Source organism: Opisthorchis viverrini (assembly GCF_000715545.1).
Source record: "Opisthorchis viverrini unplaced genomic scaffold opera_v5_117, whole genome shotgun sequence".
Lineage (NCBI taxonomy): Eukaryota > Metazoa > Platyhelminthes > Trematoda > Opisthorchiida > Opisthorchiidae > Opisthorchis > Opisthorchis viverrini.
In genome coordinates, this window is record NW_008751771.1 from 269,776 (window position 1) to 295,501 (window position 25,726).

The following is a 25,726-nucleotide window of genomic DNA, read 5'->3' on the forward strand; positions in this document are numbered from 1 at the left end:
GCTCGTTCTCAGCGTATGTATATCCGTTGATCGTACCCGATTCCGATACATATCACACAGGCGCATCGCTTGAAGTTGATTAGCATGTCACATATGAGTAACCAGCTTGGAGCTCGGTCACAAGATCAGTCTTTGGGGTTTGTATCTTGCTCCTCCGCTCAATACGCTTTTCTTCTGTCTATTTCAGTGTCGAAAGTGGCCCACTCTTATCCTTCTTCCAGCAAAGTTGCTCACGACTGGAACAAGTTGGAAAAAGAAGCAGCTGAGCTGGAGGACGATGGGGACCCGTTAAACAAACTCTTTCAGAGCATTTACCGGGATGCCTCTGACGAAACTCGGCGAGCCATGATTAAGAGCTTCGTGAGTTACGGTTTTCACGAGCTGCATTTGTGTTCACGTACTTCTCTGCCCAATCTGAGCAGTTCTGGTGAACAATGTGGCTCATTTAAAATTGATTGAGTCTTGAGTTTGTCGCTGCAGCATCCGAGCCGCTTTCGAGTTCGGTGTTTTTTACTTCACCCCAAACGTTATCTCATCTGCTTAATTGGTTCACATACCTTATGAAATTGACGCCATTATTCCACTTAAAAGTCACGTTGAACCCTGCTGGTCATAGATTTCTGTGAATGGGTAACTCATTGGCCAAGTAACCGCTTTATTTCACGTTATCGCGTTACGTATGGAGCGCTAGGGCCGTATAGGCAAGGGGACATAGGAGTCTAGTGGATTCCTGGGTCTAAGGTGTCAACCACGGTACAGTGAATTTATACGGGCCTGATTGCGTTTGTCGTCATCTTTGTATGTCGACCCCATTTTGAAGCACACTTCCTCACAAATGACTTAAGGTTTTCAGCCACTTCAGATAACACTTCCGCATATCGCAATGTTAATTTTTTTCGGTACTAGCATACTGGTTGTGAAACACTGTCATTGTGTTGGGAAACTCATTCATCCATTTGTATATCAGTGTGTTCATCCGTACAAAAAACCCGACAGGATATAGGTAAATCGTGTACCCAGGCAGGTGAAATCTGCCCTGCGTCATATGTCCCAGGTGTGACGGGTAGACATCTATCAAGATAGCTTTGTTGCAAACCGTGACCTGAGAACATGGTGCCGCTAAGGCAAAGTGCACCAAAGCTCGAGCTGTAAAGTAACTGGGGAACCTTTCAACCACAAAAACTATGAGAAACGGAACTAAGCGAATGTCATTTTACTGGATGAATTCCGGTTGTTATGATTTCTTTTATATTGGTTGCTGAGTCTTAGAATATGACCATACCTACGTCATCTCACAAAAACCTGCCTACTCGTATTTACGGGGGCGAGATGTGTCAAGTGGTAGAACGCGAAATTTACTGACCGGAAGGTCTGTGGTTCAAACCCGACCTCTGCCTCTCGACTTCCCCTGTCTAGGCTTGGGCAACCTGGCAGTATCCCAAATCTCGTGCTTCCTTCGGGTAGCGTGGCGGCTAGGCACCGGAAGGGTGTTACAGCTGAGCGAATCGTATTCACATATACCAGCCATGCAAGGCTCACTTGTTCGTTGCAGAGGCATACGTTTTATTGTCCGCACTCATCCGCATTACATTTTTACCCCGTTTGTGACCAACGTCCTCAACTGTGTACGGCAAATTCTGACCAGTTTCTATAATATTTTGATTTTTCTCTTACCGGCCATCAATTTTAATCATCTTACTAGTCCGAAACTGCGAGACTGACATCAGAATTGTTACTCTTTTTGTCGTTTTTCGTCCTCTTATTACTTGTTCCGTGTGAAAAAGCATAATTTCATCGTTAAACTTTGGATAATTAGCCTTTGTCATGGTGCTGATCACAGCTGCTCTGGTCTCTCTCTCTTAATTTGGTCTGAAGCGATAAATTATGTTGGCTGCCCAGTTGTTCGGAGACCAGTCGCTCTTAATATCCGAACATCACGTCGATTGGACAGATGTGTCATGTGCGGGCTGCGGACTAAACGAAGACGTCTTGATTGGTTAGAATGTCAGTCAATGTGAATCGAGCATATATATCTCAAGGATTTTGGCGCAACCTTCAGAAGCATTATGTGATGACCCTACGAATACGGTTGTAATAACCTTCCTTTGTCTCTATAACTGGCTACGGTGCCTTTTGATATACCACAGTGGGCAGAGCAGCAAGCCAAGTGCCGAGACAGAGTGGAACCACCGTCCAGGAAGTCACAACACTAGTTTCCCGGGATTGTCTCAAACAGCATGCTCTCCAACCCTATGGTATTTCTGTTTAGTTAGACCCCTAATTTTTAACCAATGAACAACATGACTTTGGTCATGTAGATAGGTCAGTTGGCGGGGTTCTACTTGATAGTGGTTTCTTCTTCGACTAACGACTTCAGTTTCGTGGACTTTGGGGCTTTAATGAAGCAAGAGTTGTAGGGCTCCGTTTTCACTTTTCGAGTGATTCACTCACCTCAACACTTGGTTAGTCTATTCGCTGAACCAATCAGTGAGGGGTTTCATCTGTTGTTTGTACCTGTTGATGTTGTTTGATGTCTAGACGCATGTTTCGTAAAGCTTACTCAAGTTTACCTTGTTCCGTTACTCTAGACCGAATCGGGGGGTACCGTGCTGAGCACAAATTGGGATGAAGTCGGCAAAGGTAAAGTTGAAATGAAACCGCCAGATGGAATGGAATACAAAAAGTACGAACTGTGACTCTGTAACTATCCATCGTTTCTCAAACTCATTCTTTCCCAAAGAAATTATCAACTGATTTCATGTTGCCCGTTTTTCTTCCTATTTCAAACTACTTTTCTGAGGCCATCGTCTTCAAGTGTCATTCGTAAACTAGATAGCACTCTTGGTAGCGGTTTTCGTGCGTGTCTTCCGTGCAACGCGGAGGAAGCAAGAGGGCTGAGGTTGTCCAAGCCTGGAATATCACGAAACCGTAGGCAAGCGAATTCAGTTTTGTGTCGAATGACGCCGAGAAGGGACCACCTAGTGGCGTGTAACTATACGTTTCGTACTTTAAACGTTCGTCTGTTTATCCGCCCCTCTATATGTTTTTCCGCTCATACTATGTAGTTAACATACTGTAGTTTGTTCTTTGGGTGTTCGTCAACCTCTTTGACTCATGCAAGGGAAACGCCGTTAGCGAAAAAGCCGGTTGTTTGTCCGTTCAGGCTCTAGAGGCTACTTTATCGGCAAAGTATATACTAAACGAAAACGTTGGTTGTGGATGACAGTCATTAAGTCAACAGCACATCACTGCTGAGCACTCATGATTCACTACCCAGTTTATGTGTGAAAACGATAAAAGATTACAGATGTTTGCATCTATACACGCTCAGACCGTCTGGAGAGAAAGTGCCACTGGTTTTGATCAGTGGCTGTATACTCCAACAAACAGAACATAACGTGATCCGTGGAAAGCTATATGCACATAGTACCGAAACTTATCGTAGTTGTTTCCATACCCCTTTTGCAGTGGCCACCTGTGCCACTGAATGAATTGTGCAAAATAGCATTGTTCTTGACAGACGCTACACCACGCTTAGCACATGACAAGCCTCCCACAACATGCTGCACAACGGAGCACTTTTTTTCCTGAAAGTGTATCGTACAGTGTTTGACACCAAACCACAGAAGGTGTCGTTCTGAAACAATGGTTATCGCACCTCCAAAGTCATCACTTACAACTTAAAGACAAAACAGACTGCTGATGATGAGACTGGAGCCTAGTTCGTTGATTCCTTGAGAGTGACGTGGAGTGTTGTATAGCAAAAACCGCGCGTCAATTCTCCGCTTACCACAACTTTTCCGGTAGTATAGTCATCCGTATTAATTGGGTCTGCGCCAACTGACAGAGCTGGATTTGTGCACCAATTTATCATCTCCCGCCTGCAATGCTCGGCTACCAGCCCCTCCCTTCCGAAAAATCATCAGTGAACGAAACCGAGGTAGCTACAACCACCGTACGACGAGTATGCGGTTATTACAGCTGACAATGATGATGATGATGCGCGGTTTCGGTCCCCAGCTTATCCTACATGCAGGCGTTCGTGTTTCCTGAAATACTTTTATGATAGAATGATCCCGATGCCCGTTTATCATTTGGTCCACTATCAAAGCCGGTTGGGATAAACAAGAGAACTTGTTCTCACAATAGTGTATTTGTACAACGGTGAAATGAATCACTGGAGGCTAGTTTCTCGTGAAAAGTACCAGCTGAAGTAGACTGACAATCTTCAAAGGTGTCAGGTCGGCCAGAATAGCCTAGGAAAAGGATCAAATAGGTCGTTACACTGCATGGAAAACAAGTCATGGAGGGTCGCGATAATATTAGAAATTTCACATTCTTTTGAACCTGCCACATCTGCATCGTATCCGGAAGTGGATATTTTCCCAAACGATACTGGGCACGATAATATTCCATATAGGTTTTCGATGTCCAGCTTTTCACTTGCATTTGCGGGCTCATTGAGTCCACTTGGATCTACGGACAATCCTGCTATCCTCTGACAATGGGATGTGAGTCTGAATGTACTTTTAGGTCAGCAGTAGGGTAGAGCCGTCAAATGCGCTCAAGTTCAGTCTTCTCTAATAGAATAGCCCTACCCATTTTGATCCCACCACGTTAGCTGATTCCCACTGGAGAATGAGTTGTTCACATTAATATTCCAAGTCGCAGCTTCTCACACGTGGCGATCGACATCAAAGTGGATACTGGTTGCATCGCGGTCTTGTCTCCATCACCGACGTCACAGTATTTCAGTGTCACGCTTTCCTATGTTTCCATCAGAGGCAGCTAAGTTTTCGGTGTTATTAGGTTTGCATCGTTAGATAGCTGCATCAGACTTGGTTGGCACGAGTTGTACTCTGCTCTCGAAGCAAATTTACGCTTCCGCCTAAAAAGAACCGATAGACGAGTGAATCCGATGCTGGCGTTTGACAGTGTTTACTTTGACGGACAACGGTAAGTGGGATCGGCTTCTTATCATACTATGGAAGTAGGGCGTATCCACCATGACGGTGTGATACCAAGCGTTCTTCACGACTCGCTCTAAGTCATCGGCGGTTGTATCCGTGAGTAACAGAGTATAGGAGGTACCGCAATGGATATGTGAGTACAAACTTCACGCTAAGTACTCGGCCGAATATTAATTGCGGAATTCAAGACAAGCTCATTGTGGTCATGATAACACGCGACGGCCGGTGTGCTGTGACAGTGTTTCTAGTTATGACATTCACGCTTGAACGCGGGCTTGGATATTGTCAGGGTGTCCTTTTTCGGACGGGAGGACAATGAGGGTCCTCAACCAAAGACTTTTCTCAAAAGGCTGATCGCAAAACGGTAGGTGAGGGGCAATGACATACTCCTACAGCATTACGAGTTTTTAAGGAACATGTCACCCTGCATGTTCCATCCCCGTTCTCGTACTGTGATCGCTGAAAAGAAACAAAGCATTAGTAGAATGTCTAAGCCAAGCCTCCTCCTGTGTGAGTAACACTGACAGCCCACTACCGGTTTCACCCTTCTTGATATGCAGTTTCCGTCAAACTTAGGCGTTTCTTGAATCCAAATTGCACAAAATTTGACAGACAGTCATTTGCATACCTATTTGCTTTTCACGGGAGATTCACCTGAAACCCAGCTGAATTTCATTTATGCTATTCTTTAACTAAACGTGCTGCACAAAGGCCGCCTCATTTTCATTTGGTACGATATCCAAGATATCGCAGTATATTATCACAAAGGAAACTACTTATAAGCTTACTGAAAACTTCGCCAATCTAAGACCGGTTTCGTCCTTCTTCTAGTTCATCAGGTAGGCGCAGTCCCAGAGTTTCCGTCAACCGTGTACTCTACTTGAACCCAAACTGCCCAAAATTCGGTAGATTCAGCTGGGTTTCAGGTCTGTTTCCCCCTTGAAAATCAAATTGGTGTGCAAATGAGTGTATTTGTTTCATCCCTGTTAGTAAGCTATAGTAATGCACATCTCCCGAATCCACAAGCTCATTTGAATCCGCGATCTTGCGAATTCTTGTTGTACACCGTTCGAATCCATAAGGACTGGACCAACATAGTAGTTCACTTTGTTTGGAAGTCATTCGGAAGCTAAACCTTGTGTCCGTTAGCATAATCACTCATTTATCCAAACAGCTGCCTCAAAACCAACAACTTGTGTCCATATGAGCAACACAACTTCATTCTGACCTGTCAGTTCCAATCGTTTCTGGAAAACTTTGATGAGGTAACTCCATTAGAATACTCTATGTTAACAACTATCGGATTAGTTATTTATGAGCGTCCTTCTTCCTTGTCCGTCTCAGTATAAAGCGAATCATCCTCCGGGCAGATGGATCCAGCACACAAATATCTGTCTGTCTTACAGACACTTTGATGTCAGTAACTAACGGGGTTATGTTCCTGCTTCCTACACACGAAGCGTGGTTTATAGCCAACGCTTCTGGACTCTCCTAGTCTATAATGACTATATCTACTAAATACGCACAATCTCTAGGGTTATCCTATTTTGATGTGATTAAATTCCTGATAGTGACACGTGAATTTACGTGGAACACTCACCTCGACGCCTGCTGCGTTGTTAACCAGCAGTAGGTTCGCTCGCCTGTAGGAGAAAATCGCCACGGCCAACACTAAAAATAGTGAAGGGACAGGTTTGTCGAATCGTGATTAAACTTTTGTCTGTGTTAGTTATCATCCTTGTAGTGTGAAATAACTGATATGAAACCATGGCGGTAAGAATTGCAATCTTGATGCGTCCAATCCAAACTCTATCAAAAGAGGAAGGGATGTGTAAATGTCGAATTAGATATTTTGGCCACGATGCTTCGGGGTATCTGCAATCTCAGCACCGCCGACTGTTTGGAGGTAGTGGTCTCTCTCATGTCGACTCATTTTCCCGTCGGTGAAAGTCGCAACGAAGAAGTATGACTGTGTTTCGCTTTGCATCTATCGTTTTGCTCTATTGTTCTCACTCGAGCCTAAGTGTGTGCCTCGTTAGCATGTCAATAGGGTACACAGTACCCCCGGGGTTGGTACCATCTGTCGACTGGGCCGTTCTGACTTTCTTTCGAAGCCCAGAATTCAATAGAACACATTGAGTGACGAGCGGCTTTTCAGTTAGGACATCTACTTTATCACGGAACCATGTCGGTTTGACGCTCATGCAAGCCGTGTTCATAACTGTTTTAGCAACCTGTGTGGCTGTGGCGCAAGCCGTATGCATAACTGTTTTAGCAATCTGTGTGGCTGTGACCCCTAATGCAACTGTTCTGTACTACGATTTCTGCACAGTCTACCTGCAACCTTTGGGAGGGTTGAACTACCAGAAGCAGTTAGGGCACCTGGTTTATTCGTACCACATACGTTCTGACAGCCGACATATCGAGCTGGGGTCCGAAAGATAATGCTCGTTTATCGGAGGCTTACCTGTATCCAGTTCCAGTGAATAATTGAAAACTGGTATTCAAGAATTTTTGCCCATATCAACTTCATCTTTACTTGTTTCTCCCAGTTCTTCAACTTCCAGACGTTACGCTCACCTACTTTACTTTTCAGTATCTTCATTTTCTGAAAGATCAACTTGCAGGAGCGTTTGTCATACAGAAAAACAGGGCGATGTTAGGTTTTATCGTATGACAACCACAAGGTAGCCATATTAGGTTAAACTGGCCGGTTTTTCTGATTCGGCAGCGTACAGCGCTGTTTACTTCTCGCTGAAGAACAAGGACTCCCAAGCATAGATGGATATGATCGTGTTCCGAATTTTTTGTACTGCGAGTGATAAGTTGCCTTTCTAGAGCGATCCTTTGAAGAGAACAACGGTTTCGCCACCCAAATCGAAAACAATTACCCTGGATATGCCATACCGTAACAAAAACCACAGATTTGATGATGCAGATAGAAATAGACAGATATCCTATTGAAAACCGTCAATTTTTAATGCCAGTCAACGCCTTCAACCAAAAGTAGAACGCACTTTCTAAGTAAAATCCCTTCTAAAAGACTCGAAGTGTCTGGTAAACCAAGTAATTCAACTAAACTTGAGCGTATTAAATACATTTTTACGCAAACGTTCATGCGACCGCCTTCAAAGCGTTTATATTAGGTTTGGGAAATTGATTTTTTCTTCAATATCACCGTGAAGATGTAAGTAGAAATGAAACAAACTCATCTGTCTACTTTCAAATGATACGAGCTCTGAAGCTCAAACAGATTTCAATAGTATTTAGAATATCCTCTGACCAATGGGTGGGGTGAGTCGCATAGACTAGGACCGCAGGCGATCACTCTGACTTGGAATTTACTATTATCCAAGCAAAAGTGCACACCGGAAGCATTGCACATGTGCATGTTCCTTGAATAAACGGCTTTGTTTCGCCAGGGTCCAGTGCAAATATCGTCAACAAAGTCATTGTAATCTGTTTTCCAAGCATATAATTTCTAACATCAGGCGAATCTGGAATGTGTTATTCCGGGCTCCTTCCTGCATCCTCCTGGAAGAGCTCTTAACAGGAGAACGTGGTTGAGCTCGTCTCTTACGAAACGAGCACTGTTATAAGTGGTTGCTTTAGAAGACATGTGTTACGATGCGATGCTTGCATCAAAAAGACGGTCGCTCGCGACTTTTATCGAGGGCAAAATAAGGTGATTTTTCCAACAATTATTTCCCGTCTTGCCCCAACAACTATTGGTTTATAAAAGCTTTGCAGATTGAGTGTATCTGAGATCTGACAGGGCTGTTGTACTTGGTAAAATCATCAAGGGAAACATCAAGAACCATCTATGGACGCCGCACAATAGAACTATCAGAGCAGTCGAAATTGGTCAAATTACGGAAGGCCTCAAACCTCATAGAGATTAAGAGTACAAGTACCCACTTTCTTGCGTGTGTTGTGAAGGGATAATGCGACCATAATGGAAAGAGTGCCGAATAGATAGAGAACAAATATCTTCACAGGTGAAGAGTTCTATTGAGCCATTATCCGGTTTTCTTCATCCTTATCCTATGATGCTTGACAGTGGACTCTGCTATGCCATGACTACATAAGGAAGTCACAGGAGATCTCTAATCTTTACTCTCGCCTCTTTTTAACTTTGCATAGCCACGATGTTAGAACCGAACCCGACCTCTGCTTCTCGACTTCCCCTGTCTAGGCTTGGGCAACCTGGCAGTATCCCGGCCCTCGTACTTCCATCGGGTGGCATGGCAGCTAAGCACCGAAAGCGTGTTACAGCTGAACGATTTTAGCAACGGTCATGACGCTTACCTGCTAGTATTTCCAAAGAATCGAAGCCCAGTATGCGGTCCCAGAGAAGTAAAACTTGGTCAGGTGTCAAAAATCCACTGAAGGCGCGCATCAGCCACTTGAAGACGAACCGTACGCTGAGAGAGCATTTTGGGGGTGATTGGGTGTGAATAAGGGCAAATATAAATGAGAAATTTGTGACACGGAGATATTTGCTAGCAGCTTGGAGCCTACTGTTCAAATCAGGTTAGTTGCTCGACTTGTGACATAATAGTTAGGCAGGTCGGATGAAAAAGCCACCGGGAAGCAGTTATGCACTTGCTATGGATCTTATTCACGACCAGTATTGCTCTACCGTATCTGATTTCGTGTCTACGGTTATTCACTCGCTTATTTGGCCACTGGCGTTGCTGTAAGTGACGGAAATGATAACCGAAAAAAAGACAGTACTCGTGTCTAATAGTTATACCAGGCGAGCGTATCAGTGCAACGTAATCTTTCTACAGCAATCGACTTGTTCTAAATCGATGGTCTTCTCTAAACAGAATTACACTTGTGGCAATTGGTATGTGGCACGTTACAGCACCAATATCAAACAAGTTTGCATTTAGTGGGTGTTGTCTCTGTCACAGATTTCGAAAACGTGCGGCGAGATCCCCTTTCGGCCATTTCGTATTACCCTCAGTAATGGCCTCTAGATACCTACCCCCTCCCCCAAATCATCGGTGAGTGAAACTGCGGTAGCTACAACCATTGTACTGATTGTTGTAAGCTGTCGACTTGTTCTAAATCGATGGTCTTCTCTGAGCAGAATTACACTTGTGGCACTTGGTATGTGGCGCGTTACAGCACGGATATCAAACAAGTTTGCATTTGGTGAGTGTTGCCTATGTCACAGATTTCTAAAACGTGCAGCGAGATCTGCTTTCGCCCATTTCGTGTTACCCTCAGTAATGGCCTCTAGATACCTACCCCCGCCCCCAAATCATCGGTGACGAAACTGCGGCAGCTACAACCACTGTACGACGAGTACGCGGTTATTACGGCTGACAATGATGATGATGATGACACCCACGTGTGTCAAACGCTGGTAAGTAGTTCATCGTATGAATTCTTGTCCCAGTGTCTTTCTGTACAACTTCTATTCACCTTTCCCTTCTGTCCATTTCGGGGTGCTCTGCAACCAACTTCCTAACACTGACGTTGCAGCACACACAAAAGACGACAATGAACACTGAGAGGGTCTTGTCGTCGCATATACGCGGTCGAAAACTTGAACTCAAACTTTCATCATGCCTCCTTCAATCACCCTTTCTAAATGTGCACAAAATGCTGGAACTCACGGCTGTATTCCATGCGAACGCAGATGGAAAAATACTTGCGGTTCCCTTGCTTGCAACAGCCTTTCAAATAGCACACATAGACCCAGAATCCCCTAAAGTACAGTGTTGTGTTAGATCGAGGAGTTGACCGATTGGGGGAAACTCACACTGCTGTCGTTTGAGATCGCGTGAAGTTTATGAAAGTACCGTATATACAACTGTCGAAATATCACATAAAGCGTGACAGGATCGTCGTACAGGTAGCATAGTGGAAGGACTGAAAAGAAAAACAAAAAGGTAGTAAATTAGGAACGTTAAGTAGTGAGTTGGTTCAGTGGGGTAACAGTGAAATTTAGTGACATGAACTGAGTTTCCACACTCAATGACCACGCATCTGGGTTTACTGGTAATGGGTTTCATACTTCTCTGTCAAATCAGTGTATGGCCTCCGCTGGCTCGTTTCCACCCTTCACGTGGTTATGCTAGGTCAACTGGCAAACGGAGCACGTGACGAAGCCAGTGCAACTTATGGAGTGTGATCAGTTCATCTATCGTGGGCGGGTTATCTCTCCCGACCACCATGCTAAGTACTTCAGCATTACTGCTCTAGTGTTCCCTCTAGATCCGAAAAATCAAATGTGAAACACTGAGAGTCTCATGACGATCTCGGCTCACAGTGGCCAGGTTTCTAATCATTATAACAACACGGAGCGCGCCGCATCATCGTAAGCTCTGTCCTTGCTGGATGAACTACGCCACCCACGCCACAGGTGATGCAGTTTCACGAAAGCTGCTAGAATTCATGGTCAAAAAGACTTTGGTGCTTATCTTTCGCGCTGAGGTTCCATCCAGCTCGTTTGAAGCTTGTGACAAATCCTTTTACAACGTAGCCAAGACCGTAACTTGCATCAGTCTGACAAGTTGAGGCGAGCCATCAAGAAGTTGATGGATCAACATGCATGACAGTATCGGATTAAAGTGGGGGACAGTCATACAGCCCGTCCCTAAGTACATACTGAGGCTGACCGGTGCACAACTCCCATCTCGTTCACCCCAGTGAAAAGTCCACTGATGCCCCTGTGTTCAGGCATCAGTTCCACAGTTACCGCCTCCCCTTCCCCTAAATCATCGACAAACGAAACTGTGGTAGTTATAACCATTGTAAGGCAAATACGTGGTTTTTACAGATGATGACCGATATGGGTTTATTTTGCTGTAACAGTGTTGCTGTGGTGTTACAGCCGATGATGGTATTGACAGAAGACTGACTTAAGTTTCGTTTATGTCAGTTCATGAACTGGGAGATTGTAATCCCTGAGTATATCTGTTCGATTCTACGGTGTATGTTCGCTGCCGTACCATGTTACTGTTTGCACCTCACCATGACCAGTGAATGAAGCAAGCCAACTGGTTTTTCTACAGTATTAGCTCACTGAAAATTGGTCAGTGTACACATACAGTGATTTAGACTCATCAGAAATAGAGGCTGTGTGATATGTTCCATTGCTGCTGACCCATCCAAAGCTGAATGGTTCTGAGCCCATTTTGGCGTAGAACACTGTTCATCCCCTTCCATGTCCAACTCAGAGAGGCGGCCAACCCTTGACCTGGCAGAGGGTTATGAAGTAGGGCAGTGCTACTCGCCTTCCAGAATATGGACCGCGTTATTCTTACTGCACCTGGTTGAAGACGCTGAAAGATGTGGGTGCTAACTGATGTCAGTGGCGATCTTGTTGTCAGTTTCTATCCAGATTGCCCGAATGAGTGTTTAGAGGTGTATGCACCCCGTCCACCTTTGTTCTTTTCTTCGAATGGGTTTCATACTTCTCTGTCAAATCAGTGTATGGCCTCCGCTGGCTCGTTTCCACCCTTCACGTGGTTATGCTAGGTCAACTGGCAAACGGAGCACGTGACGAAGCCAGTGCAACTTATGGAGTGTGATCAGTTCATCTATCGTGGGCGGGTTATCTCTCCCGACCACCATGCTAAGTACTTCAGCATTACTGCTCTAGTGTTCCCTCTAGATCCGAAAAATCAAATGTGAAACACTGAGAGTCTCATGACGATCTCGGCTCACAGTGGCCAGGTTTCTAATCATTATAACAACACGGAGCGCGCCGCATCATCGTAAGCTCTGTCCTTGCTGGATGAACTACGCCACCCACGCCACAGGTGATGCAGTTTCACGAAAGCTGCTAGAATTCATGGTCAAAAAGACTTTGGTGCTTATCTTTCGCGCTGAGGTTCCATCCAGCTCGTTTGAAGCTTGTGACAAATCCTTTTACAACGTAGCCAAGACCGTAACTTGCATCAGTCTGACAAGTTGAGGCGAGCCATCAAGAAGTTGATGGATCAACATGCATGACAGTATCGGATTAAAGTGGGGGACAGTCATACAGCCCGTCCCTAAGTACATACTGAGGCTGACCGGTGCACAACTCCCATCTCGTTCACCCCAGTGAAAAGTCCACTGATGCCCCTGTGTTCAGGCATCAGTTCCACAGTTACCGCCTCCCCTTCCCCTAAATCATCGACAAACGAAACTGTGGTAGTTATAACCATTGTAAGGCAAATACGTGGTTTTTACAGATGATGACCGATATGGGTTTATTTTGCTGTAACAGTGTTGCTGTGGTGTTACAGCCGATGATGGTATTGACAGAAGACTGACTTAAGTTTCGTTTATGTCAGTTCATGAACTGGGAGATTGTAATCCCTGAGTATATCTGTTCGATTCTACGGTGTATGTTCGCTGCCGTACCATGTTACTGTTTGCACCTCACCATGACCAGTGAATGAAGCAAGCCAACTGGTTTTTCTACAGTATTAGCTCACTGAAAATTGGTCAGTGTACACATACAGTGATTTAGACTCATCAGAAATAGAGGCTGTGTGATATGTTCCATTGCTGCTGACCCATCCAAAGCTGAATGGTTCTGAGCCCATTTTGGCGTAGAACACTGTTCATCCCCTTCCATGTCCAACTCAGAGAGGCGGCCAACCCTTGACCTGGCAGAGGGTTATGAAGTAGGGCAGTGCTACTCGCCTTCCAGAATATGGACCGCGTTATTCTTACTGCACCTGGTTGAAGACGCTGAAAGATGTGGCTGCTAACTGATGTCAGTGGCGATCTTGTTGTCAGTTTCTATCCAGATTGCCCGAATGAGTGTTTAGAGGTGTATGCACCCCGTCCACCTTTGTTCTTTTCTTCGCAATATGGCTTTCAAATAAATCATGGTTGTACGGCAGTGAAGCATCGGTGTTGAACACTGATGTCGTGCTGTCGATAATGAGGATGATGATGATCAGTTTTTGGAAGGCGTGCTTCAAGCACAAACGATCGGTAACAGACCTAACCGACACGATTCCTTGCTTGTTTTCAAGATCTATGTTCTAAGATCATCCATAAATGAAGTAGAAGTCCATTGGTAGATATAACTCCATTCACTAATACATACATTCGTTGACTTAGATCGGACAGTATTATAATGGAAGACGATACAACTTCAGATGCGGTCAATACTGCTCTTTCAGAATTACGTAACCCCCCCCCGACAGTATTATAATGGAAGACGATACAACTTCAGATGCGGTCAATACTGCTCTTTCAGAATTACGTACCCCCCCCCCCAAGTGCAGACCACACAAGCCTAAAAAATCTTGGATTCAATGAGCTAGAATCGATGTACAACATGGTCTTATCCGTGAGTTTCTTAAGAATAGTTGCGATTGGTGCACTTTGCAACTGAGGACCACCAACACCGATTGAATTCCTATAGTTGACACCTTTGCTGCAAGCAGTCGCCCTATTTATTCTAATTCCAGAGGCACCAAAGCAACCACATCTATTCTCCTTGGTTTTTTCTTTAAAAACCGTACCTTCAACAGTTGTGTAATATTATGTGTGGTCATTATCACAACTGACTTACCATACATTGAGAATCCATGAAAAGGGATGACACCAGATGGAGGGAATATGGAAGATTCCGAATTTTGTTTATCAACAACTTTCGGTGGGGATGCAATCGTAGTTCTGAAATGTTCTCGAACTGTGGCATCCCTTGTGAATGGCAAAAGCACCTAAAAACAGTACAGTTGTTTTGTTTATGCAACAAAATTATACGGAAGAATGGATAGTGGGGCTTTCCTCAGAACAACAGCTGCGGGCATAACTAATACGCCCAAATTCCGGCAATTCTTTTTGACGGTTGGAAGTAGATCTAGTCGAAATCTGAAGTTGTTATGGAACAAACGCAGCGATGTTGACTGCAATTGATACAATGCTTCACTCTAAACAACCGACCCTTTGTCAACACGGAACTGTCTGCCTAAGAAGGCATTCTGGCTAAAATAAGAGCCTCATAGTTTCCATACAGCCCCGTATGAATAGTTCCTATCAAACGTATTGCACAAGGAAGCTCACTTTGACGCCGACTAAACTACTGTTGTTTAAAGCAGTATAAAACTCGCAATCGAGTGCTTCTTAACGCTGCTATGTCATACTCAGGCTGGCCGTCTTTTACCAACAGCTCGACACTTGTCGCAGAGACGAAGATCCTGCTAACTAAGCTATGTTTTCCCTAATGAATATTGGATGATGATGACGATGATAATGTCGTCGATGGTTTGTTGATGATGATGATGCATCGCTTAAGGTTTCTATCATCAGCCCGTGCGCCCCAGCCAAAATGTATAGCCTTCAAAAGTGAGGCGGACAATCATCTACTCATATCAGTATTCATGATGTGGTGGCGGGCGCAAATGGTTGAGTCCCAGGTAGCATCGTCATGAATACCCCTTCGTCTTCTACAAAAACAATTAGGGGATGAGGTTTTTCGATTCACGTGAACATCAGATTGAGATTTTAGCTTCCGATACGTTGCTTGTTCTTAGTCGCTGATACCCGAAGGGTTCTGAACGAATTCCCAGAAATGGAAAGCGAAAAGTGTGGTGTTACTAAATCAATTGTCTCTGGTAGATGTAGCGGGTATTCTGCCAAAAATTTGAAAAAAAAACAGTAAGTTCACCGACCTGAAAACACCAGGCTCTGTCACTGGTGTTTCACTTTTATCTCAGGGAAGTGGTAAAAGTACGCTTTCCCGTTCTTTCGACAGACAGCGCTGTGGGGAAAACGTTCCATAGAAGCCTGAAATGCGGCCCACTGTGTTCCTCAAAAGCAATCCGATATTACACACTGATTTTGCTTTAAATCGTCATCCCCTGCTGCTTTGGTGATAATCGTCACCGCCTTTCGGCCACAGGTGAGATGATAACGAGCCAGGTTCACTCGTCAAGCAACGATCTAATCATCTTTGTGGTAACTGTTAGGAATGAACAGTGCTGTTTTGGATTTTTCGGTCCCAATCCCGCTATTCGCCTGCCTTCCGGCGAGCAAGAGTAACTCTAAACTTGCCCATGTAGACTTTCATTGCCCTCGATTCCACAAATAGCAGCCACAGTGTTGACACTGATGCTGTCGTACAAGCATGTCGCTTACACTCTATAAAATAGAACGACATAAGTACTAAATCACTGAAGGCGTTATCTTCAAAGTATTGATCTCAGACATGTTACGTTAACGTGGTGTTCCGCGGCCCGTGAGCTGGATGTGCGGTCGAACCTTTGGACCTATACGTCCCAGTTACCGATAATGCTTGGCCTCACTAATATGTCCCCTAAGCAGAACAATTAAATCACAAACTGATAGAATAAGACATACCAAGAGAACCAGCCTATCTGGGCGGCCAATCCATCACTTTCGTTCAAATTCATTTTGATTAAGTAATCATTAGATAGACTCGTCTTTCATTCCTGCAGTAAAAGTGAATAAACCAACATATTTGCTGATAAGATTTTTGGATTAACAGGCCTATGTTTAGATGAATTTTATAGAGGGTTGCTCAAATTGTGAGTTATTGCTGCTGTTTAGATCCAGTGATCTGTCAACCTCAGCAACCCTATGAGTAGTATTTCGTCAAGAAAAAAATTTCTTCACTTTCAGAAACTTTTTGTTGGAATTTAGGTGAGTAATTGCAACATACAAGCTTACCTGATAGGTGTAGTCACAAAAGACGAAATGCATTTCATCATTCGATGCGATTAGCTGCACCTCCTAGACGGGACGGAAAAGAACGCGTATGCTTCGCATGAAAAGCACTCTCACTTTACAAATGAGCAGGTCTGTCATACTTTCCTCTTCGGCTATGCGCATCTTCAGATATTCATAATATCTAGCATCCTGCAGTACAGGAAATTGAAAAAAACGAGTGGTCATTAGGGCTGATTAAACTAAAGAAATTCAGTCAATAATAATCAGCGTATCTAGAGAAGAGTCATTTGTTCGGTGTTTAGCACGCAACCGTTATATTCTGGCGTAAACTAAAGAAATTCAGTCAATAATAATCGGCGTATCTAGAGAAGAGTCATTTTATCGGCGTTTAGCACGCAACCGTTAAATTCTGGCGGTTTAAAATACGTCTCCTGCCTTTGTATGCAGTATGCCGGCAGATGCGGCCAACTCCCACGGATAGTATAATCAACGCACGTATGTGTGGGTATCCCTATCGAGCTCAGTCGCGCCTTCACCTCTACTAGACAAACTTATCTGAGCTTGAACCCATTAGTGATCTCCTTTTCGAGCTGTACCACTCTGTCACTCAAGCCGACCGTGCCTCTGAGGATACAACTGCTTATGCCAGCGAACTTTGGCCAGATAGTGTATGACGAAAAATCTGGTAGACGATAGACACAGTTCAAACCAACCTAATATCAGGGTCACGTTCGAACCGATGACTACTCATCCTCTCACAGAATCTATCGCCGCTGACCCAACCCGACCAATGTATCTATAAACTTGATGTAAATTAACTTTAAGCGTGCTGCACAGGTCATGCAGTACGGTAGTCGCCTTCGCAATCCACCAAAGAATACAACTGAACGGAATAATTTAGGATAGGATTCTGCCATATCAGCTGGTACCCTGGTGGACCAACATTAATAGGGATTCCAGATAGAGTTTAATTTTCAATGGGAGTCCTTTCATAGACTTTACCAATAGACTTTACACCAAATGTCCCAAACAGATCGGATGTCAGCTATTCCGAAGGAATTATTGATCTGAAAAAAAACGGACGAATATTCTTCCCGATATCTGTTAGGACCTGTATTCGCAATCCACGGTTCCTTTATCCTACAGAGCATACTTTGTGACTCAGTTGCTCTCTAGCCGGTCAGCCAAGCTCAAAGCATAACTCGTGAGACTCATTTCGCGGTCAAAGTGTTACTCTGGAATTTTCAGATCAGTTGTAAGTCTTCCTTCCTTTTATTTCCTTTTTTGTTGAACGATGTGAATGGTGCATTATTTACCCAAAGAACGCTACGTGGGAAATGTTGCAAAACAAAGGCTGTTTTGCTTTTGGTTTATTTTCCGACTTGTCGTGGCCAACTCAGCGAAAATTAAAACATCTGTTAGCACAACATTGCCTGACGCACCGCACCGCCTCACAACAATGAAGTGCCCAGTACAGGGAACAAACCGACGACCAAGACAGCTTGTATTCGAAAACTTCCGGTCCAGTCTGATAGGTGATTATCTAAGCAATAACTACGCGACAGTAAATTGAGAGCATCACACTAGTACCGAGAAAAACCATAACAAATCTGGCATACTTAAAAGGATTTTGCAAGTGTGAACTAATCAAGTAAGTTGGCCGTTTGAGGTGATAACTCCTAGGAGTTTGCTGAAGCACATGGATACTTTACCCTCTTCGCCTTTGAATGGGACACGATATCTCTTACTTCAAAATCGTGAGTATACTTAGCTAGATAGTGACGCCTCTCAACATGTTTTTGAAGAGCACTTTCAGAAACACTGAGCCAAATGAATATTCCATCAACGTCTCAAGTAATGTGCACCAGTGAGCAGGCACTTAGTGAAAACTTAGAAATGAATATTTAGTAAGTGTCCAAACTTATCCATATTTTGGTCACACCATGGTGTTAACTCCGCCGAGTCAGTTCAAAGGAGATTCGCCCTAAAGAAACCGGAGAGTGCGTAGACCAGATGGTTTGTGGACCGGTCGCCACGTCACTCTGCCATGTGGCACTTAGACATCCGAATCCCGGAGCTGCACGTTTGAATAAAAGCCAACTAATATAGATTCTTCGGGAAATTCATTACAAAGACGGTCAATTTTCTCGCTGCAGTCAATCTCAGTCAAACGGTGATTCAGTAGCTGGACTGTTTTGGTCGTATCCGTCATCGTCTACTTGGTTGAAGATATCTTTATTCCATATCTCCTGCTGTTTCAATCGTTATATCACACAAGTGCTTCATTGTCATCAGGAACGTCCAAATTTAACACACTGATAAGGCAGTGATGAAGTCCGTGGAAAGCACCTTTTTGATAACGCAAAAGTACGCAAGCCGATACAGACATGGATGGCACCAAGAGTGGGTCACAATTGCTGGACTAAAGTTATACCGCGCGATTTTTTCCAATCGGGTGGAGTCTCCGAGTCTGATGCAAGTCACTAATAAAATGCCTCCGATAAAATAGCCCTGTTGTTGGATAGACTAGAGACCACATCACAGTGAAGTTTTCGCAAGGCGGTGATTCCCAGTGAATTAACTTTACAACAAAGCTGCACAAAGACTTGTGGTATTGCCCCTAATTAAAGGGAAGTGTCCATCTGCTCTATTCGCGATGGGTGCCCTCTTCATGGGTAGTAGCCCTAAAGCAGCTGTTCTCTTATTTCATTGGGGTATAGGCCAAAACACAAATGCATCGCCCATCAAAAGGCCCTCGTGAATGGAAAATAGTATGGGTTATGGACAGGCACTGTTTGTTGAGGGCTTCTTTCTTCAATGTTGAATGGCATTTAAGCGCCACTATGCATTGCTGATGTATTTCTGTCAGCGTGTTGGTCCGGGTTCCGAGGAAGGGACAGTCTAATATTAGCCACAACGGAATCTGTTTCTAAGGCAGATCGCAGATATCAAGATTCAGCGTTATCACAATGAAAGCCGCTAAGATGGAATTCACTTAGTGCAGAGTTTTACGGTAACTATAGGAGAAACCGGTGGTCCGAGGAGTCTATACACATAATTTTAGACAAAAACAAGTGTATCTAGGATGTCTTCGAAGCCTTTATGATCGTGAAGGCTATCCAAAATCACCCATGCACTTACAATTCTACATGACAGATCGTAAAGTCAGTTGTTTTTCTGGGTTTTTTCACCATAAACAGCGAAACCGTGGAATATCGTTTCACCTTCGCTGCATTTTGTCTGTAGTGCATGCTCTTGGGTTCAAAACATGTAGCAATGGATCCATTTTATTACGCCTTCAAAGATTCAATCCAGGAAACTAGGAGAACAAGGCAGATGGGTAATCAGGAGGCTTTCCAACTTTATGGACGGAAGGCGAGAGGTCACATAAAAACAGGCATCTACAACGGGCCCGGGTAATCTGAATGACAATCGAGGAGTACTCTTTGAAGGACTCTCACAAAGAGCTATATTTTAACCAGAACAGAATTAAGTATCTCGCCGGATGATAAGTCTAGATTCACAAAATAATGCCTGAAACAATTGTACGCCATAAGGCCATTGCTTACTGTACTCACCTCCTCGGTAACATTTGCGTCCAAGTAAAGAGCCCACATTTGCGCTCGAAAGCCAAGAGGACAACCCTGCTTGAGGTAAGTTTGCGCAGCTTCAGAAGAATTGGTTCGAAGAACTGAGCAGAGATAAAAGGAATATCAATAAGGGCTTCGAATGTGACCAACTATCTTCCGCTTCTTGTTCTCGCGTTTTGGCGAAGGATGTTGAAAACAATTCGTCGATTCCACATTGCGAGTACTCCATGCTCAGAGGATGGTAGAACTTGCTCTATCAGAAATCCTTTTTAATGAAATGTGCAGGAAAATACCAATTCAGTTATATCTTTTACTCTCATTGGTAGGTTGAACAGACCCCAGTAAGGGAAATGCCCATTTGTGTTACTAAGTAAAATGGTAAGTAGCATCGACTCGATCAAATGAGTAAATCTTACTCTTCGTTATAACCTCGCAGTGGTAGATTAGTATTTGGGTGTCTGATGTATATCAATACTTCAAGAAGATCTTTCGGTCCATAAACTGGCTTAATTGCCGAAGTTTCTTGGAGGACAGAGGGTCATGCAGGATCCAGAATACTTACTATTGAACACCAGCGAGAGCTCCGTCCAGTTCTCCAAAATGGCTTCGTTTTGTCTCATATCCCGCTGGAAAAACACGGTAAATTGTTTTAATGTTGTGTATAAACCTTTCCCGCCAAACGGATCCCGAGCTCTTGACACATGGAGTTCAAACTCCTCAACATTTTTCTTTCCCAGTTCCTCTGCAAATCTCCCTGGTGCTCTTTCCCAGACCTACTTGTGCTTTTTGTAGGTAACTCCAGCTTCCGTTTGTAGACGGCTCAGCCATTATCCATTCGAATCGGAGATGAGCTGCCGTCTTTGCCTTGTGTTGAAACATCCAGTTTCTGCATGACTGAAAAGTTGGTTCGTTAGGTAACGTAGAGATGAGAATATTTCCCAGGTTTTCTGGAGCCTCGTTGGTGTTTTGAACGACTCGCTACAAAAACAGAAAGTAAAGAAAAAGCCCCTTAGTGGATACATACGTACAAACAGATCAACCGTAATATCCTTCTATGGAGAATGTGTACAGGACAGAGCATAATTGTGTTTTTGCGCGCGAATTTTTCTTTCAAGAGGATTCCACCCTTCTGGATGCTATGCTACTTATGAGTTTGATGGACGATCGTCCGCGGCCGCTACTGGTAGTGCCTTTTTGAGATGAATTAATTAGAGGTTAATTCCCGACTATCCATAATTTTTCATACTCAAAAATGGACATGCAGATGCGAAAACCTCGATCCTCACCTGCCAACCGATGACGTGGGTATGAGATTCTATCGTGCCTTTCAATAATATCAAGGCCATCCTAAAAAGCATTTAACTACATATAGGCTTCAGCTAGCTCATCGATCAAGGCGTAAAACAGCTAGCCAGCAGTTCATGGTTCAACCTCGATCCTGACCATTCGACTGCTTTTGCCTAGTGTTAGGAGGACTGCCTCCTAACAAACATATTCACATTGTTGACTATAACCTATGTTTCAATGCTCAACATTTCTCTCTCTACTTCAGCCTTTCATTGGACTGCTTTGTTCTATTTTATTCTTGATTCTTTTGAATCTCGATATTGGTTGTTCAGTTGCTGCAGTACAATTTCCTCAAGGTTATTTACCTTCTCAAATCCGTGTGTAGCTGACAAGGTTGATTGACTGATCAGTAGAGGACATGACACCTAGGTCTTAGTATCTATCGTGCTTTGTTCGATTTATGTACCGAAATGGTGCAACAGCTGAGCACTCATTATGATTTGTTGCTAATAAACGTCTAGTTTTTTCTCAAGTGCAAAATAGGACTGGTGTGAATTTGTGGACTATGTCCCACTGATTAAAGCAGGAAGGGCCAGAACCGGTGTTGGACTGTCGAATAGTATCCACCCACCTTATAGGTAGTACAACATTGAGAAACATTGCTTCGTTATCTTTATCGTCAAACTTAGAGAACCATGAGACGAACTTTGCATGGTGTATTCGGCTGGAGAGCATCGTATGTGAAAAAATGCATTATATACTTATGTCAATAGATCCTTGGTTTCCATAAGATAGCTCTGTGTTCCCAAAATATGCGTGTCTGAACTCTACTCACTGCCAGATATATATATATATATAGTCATCCGTTTTGCGGTCACTTATAATCTTTTTGGTGTCGGAATACGCTGGTTAACCTTTCAAAATCTCACACATTTACACGGGTTAGGCAATGTCAACCGCAAATTCTTTATTGTGATCCTGTCATGTTTATGTATATGCTCGTTATTAACTACAACTTTTTGGTCGCTTTATATCTTTTTCAGACACAAACATTTCTCAAGCTTATCTGGTAGCTCACTCATTAGGTGTCCCTCTGAGTGTCATGAAACTTTGCTCTCTGTGTCTACCCTCCGTATACCTAGTTAATGCTAAACTTATGTAAATAAGTAAGGTACATTATCTCCCCAAACATCACTCCTATCCAGAGTGAGCCAGACCGCCATCCTGGTGACGTGTTTTGCGCCGTACCACTGGGGAGAATCCGAATGGCATGGCAACAAACTCACTGGGATGTTTTTTCCGCACCTTCTTAAGTGATCACGTCTCTAGCAGTGTACTTTCATCTTTACGGCGTTCCTTCACTAGAGAAGAAACGTTGTTTCAAAATGACCATGGAAGTCACTTTATCGCTACATATTCCAAATCAGTAGGTCTAACGTCAGGTTTCATGACGAAACAAATGTGAAGGATTGTCAATAAATTTGCCGGCCATTTTCAAGTGTTGTTTATTTGCGTCCCCGAGGTAAGATTACCTAGATTGCACTTTCTTTTGAGTGAGAACCTATGTAAATCTGGAAAGCGTTTGAGAATGTTCGACTGCATGACATATTTTGAAGGTAGGTCACACAGTTGATACCTCAGTTTATGTGTTGGAGGTATGAGCTCTGTAATTCGGGTGGATAGCTCGTAGCAAGTGCTGTGTAGCGTACGTAGACATTCGCTGGGAAACAGGCCGATCAGTTTTATTCACATTTTTTCGCTTCAATCACGAGTGAACCACTAAATAAGATACGAACAACTGTTGGGGCGTACTCCTGTATTTGTTCTTGAACAACAAATCCGACGAATATGAAGACTAGGTATAACGGCCACTTGAAATGCACTCTTAAGGGCAGGTCTCACTAAGTTTCTGAGTTGTCCGTACGCACGGATCTCAGGCCTAGTCTACTGTACAGGTGAATAAAACTCTCTGGTTAGCTAATGAAGGTACGATTTTATTCTGAGATAGCATCCGATGGTTGGTCAGAGGTGCACATATCTCTCGTATGTCCATCGTTATCAAATTTAAAAGCAACACCAGAGGAGAACACTGGTGCTTCACTGTCGTGCAACCCCATTTATTCATTTGAAGTAGTATCTTCACCAGGGTATTGGTGAAGGGCGGATATTTAGCACCCCATGTTCCCTTCAAGTGAATAGTTGCGATCGAACGTTGAGTCAGTAAAACGTTTTTTACTGATATCTTTTTTCGTTCATCCAAATAAAATTGCATGCTAACACAAACGCACAAGCTCCCGTAACTAGTTCTGATTTCATCGTTAAAGTGAGAGTTTGGCGATTTGTTCACTAAAAACGCTTTGAAACACAAAAAATCCAACGCAGCTAACTGAACAAAAAATGCACAGTCACCTCTTTATACAAAGTTTAGGGATCGCCCGCGTCACAGAATATTGGACTGGGTAGCGATTCAAAAACCATTTGGCATGATCCTCAAGCGCCAATAATTTTTCTGTCCATCTTTCAGCTTTAGTACTCTTTCAGCGTCTAACTGCCATGCCACCAGAAGGAAACATGAAGCCCGGGATACTACCAGGTTACCCAATCCTGGACAGGGTAAGTCGAAAGACAGGTCGGATTCTAACCATGGACCTTCCTATCAATAAATTTGCGCACTAACCACTGAGTCTTCTTAAGCTAGCGCCTATAAATCACGTACTATGAGTTCATTGGTTTCAAGTCTTACACTTCTAATCCTTGGAAGGTTTTGGATCATAGAGAAAACTTCCAAACTTTTGAAGCGATGTCATTTTCAGTTGGTTGGAGAACTGAAGAGCTACACATTGAGCGCAATATCTTTGGGACACTGACTGCGCAATCGGGCCATTTATGACAGTGTCATTAAATACTGTTGAGGCAAGTGAAGCACAAAGCATAGACAAAGTCGTACTGTAGAATCATCTTGGTAATTTAAAATGGTTTTCATCTTTGAAGGATGCGAACAAATGGGAGCAATACCATCGGTACACTCTGTGAGCAAATGTTATATTTCACCGCCATAGTTCAGCGCCAGAAAATTCCATCAAATGAAGAGGTTTGTAAGGCTCGTTACAAGCTGTCAAGTAAAAAACGCCTGCTGATTATTCAAGTTCTCAGTCCTTACTCAAATCACTGGTTAACTTTAGGGCCTACCGTTTTGAGATCCCTATTTTCCATAAACAATTTCAAGATGCTTGTGGCCCCAGACGCCATCTAAGTCCCATCTTGAAGATCAATTCTTTGATAGCGTTGAAATAATTGAGTATTTATCTAGATGGAAATCACTGGAGTCCGAATACGACAGTGCCAATTATTTTTACTCTGTGAAGCACTGCATCACATCATTTCGGAGTGCAAAGTTGAATTTTCTAGAAGTCTAACATGTGATTTTGCCAAAATTTAAACGGCAGTGGTCGAGGCTAGACACGGATGTTATCGTCTAAACGAGGTTCGTGGTCGGCCTCGTTAAAGCATGGCTGGAAGTTACTGCAGCTTACTGTGGTTCAGTTTTTGAACCCCAACTGTGCATTGGTAATCAATACCAACCATCGTAGATTGTTTGAGTTCTCGACAAAATGCAAAACTATTGATTTATTACCCTATAACTAGAAAGGCTTTCCGGCTGTGTGGGCATGACAATCAAACGTATACTTACCAGAAATGCAACTCTGCTGGCAGCCTCCCTGAAAGGCTGATCAATGACACTAGGCGCAAATATCTTTACACGTTTCATGGAAGCTATTTTTTCACGGGACAAGCAAACAATTTTTCCGGAAAAATTGGGTAGAGCTTCTCCATTTTTAGACTTACACTTTTAAAGATTTGGAAGATATTTTAATATTTTTTTTCTTACCACGTTAGGATGCTCCTGACTACCTAACAGTTTGGACTTTGCAATGCCAAAGAGCTGACAAAAAACTCCAAGTTTTGATTATGCGTCCAGGTATTCAGATACCCATGAAACTCCTCACATAATCTCTGGTAAGGTGGTCTGCTACGTCCCGGAAAGTCAGATTGTCAATACTGCAGTTGAGTACACGAGTTCAGTACAGGAGCCATTGATATTTGTTGTGTAGTTCTGCTTACTTTTGTTTAAACAGTACTGTAGAGCTTCAAACCCCATTTTTCCTTTTGATATTCGGGATCGTCAAACCAATGTTTCTTATTAGGAACCTCAACAGTATC

The 25,726-nt window shown here is 43.5% G+C and overlaps 2 protein-coding genes across 2 annotated transcripts in view; one reads left to right on the forward strand and one right to left on the reverse strand.

Annotated features, from left to right (window-relative positions):
- T265_05836 (hypothetical protein) overlaps window positions 1-2,805 on the forward strand; it is a gene marked incomplete at both ends in the record, with an annotated part of 16,392 nt that extends 13,587 nt beyond the window's left edge. The window contains 2 exons of the mRNA XM_009170957.1: window positions 188-360; window positions 2,589-2,805. Coding sequence (XP_009169221.1) covers window positions 188-360; window positions 2,589-2,696 — 281 coding nt within the window. The remainder of the gene's footprint in view (window positions 1-187; window positions 361-2,588) is intronic.
- A 1,338-nt stretch (window positions 2,806-4,143) lies between these two features.
- Window positions 4,144-25,726, reverse strand: part of T265_05837 (hypothetical protein) — a gene marked incomplete at both ends in the record, with an annotated part of 26,362 nt that continues 4,779 nt past the window's right edge. The window contains 8 exons of the mRNA XM_009170958.1: window positions 4,144-4,256; window positions 6,571-6,641; window positions 9,279-9,394; window positions 10,601-10,692; window positions 10,747-10,856; window positions 14,509-14,659; window positions 16,629-16,691; window positions 16,743-16,817. Coding sequence (XP_009169222.1) covers window positions 4,185-4,256; window positions 6,571-6,641; window positions 9,279-9,394; window positions 10,601-10,692; window positions 10,747-10,856; window positions 14,509-14,659; window positions 16,629-16,691; window positions 16,743-16,817 — 750 coding nt within the window. The remainder of the gene's footprint in view (window positions 4,257-6,570; window positions 6,642-9,278; window positions 9,395-10,600; window positions 10,693-10,746; window positions 10,857-14,508; window positions 14,660-16,628; window positions 16,692-16,742; window positions 16,818-25,726) is intronic.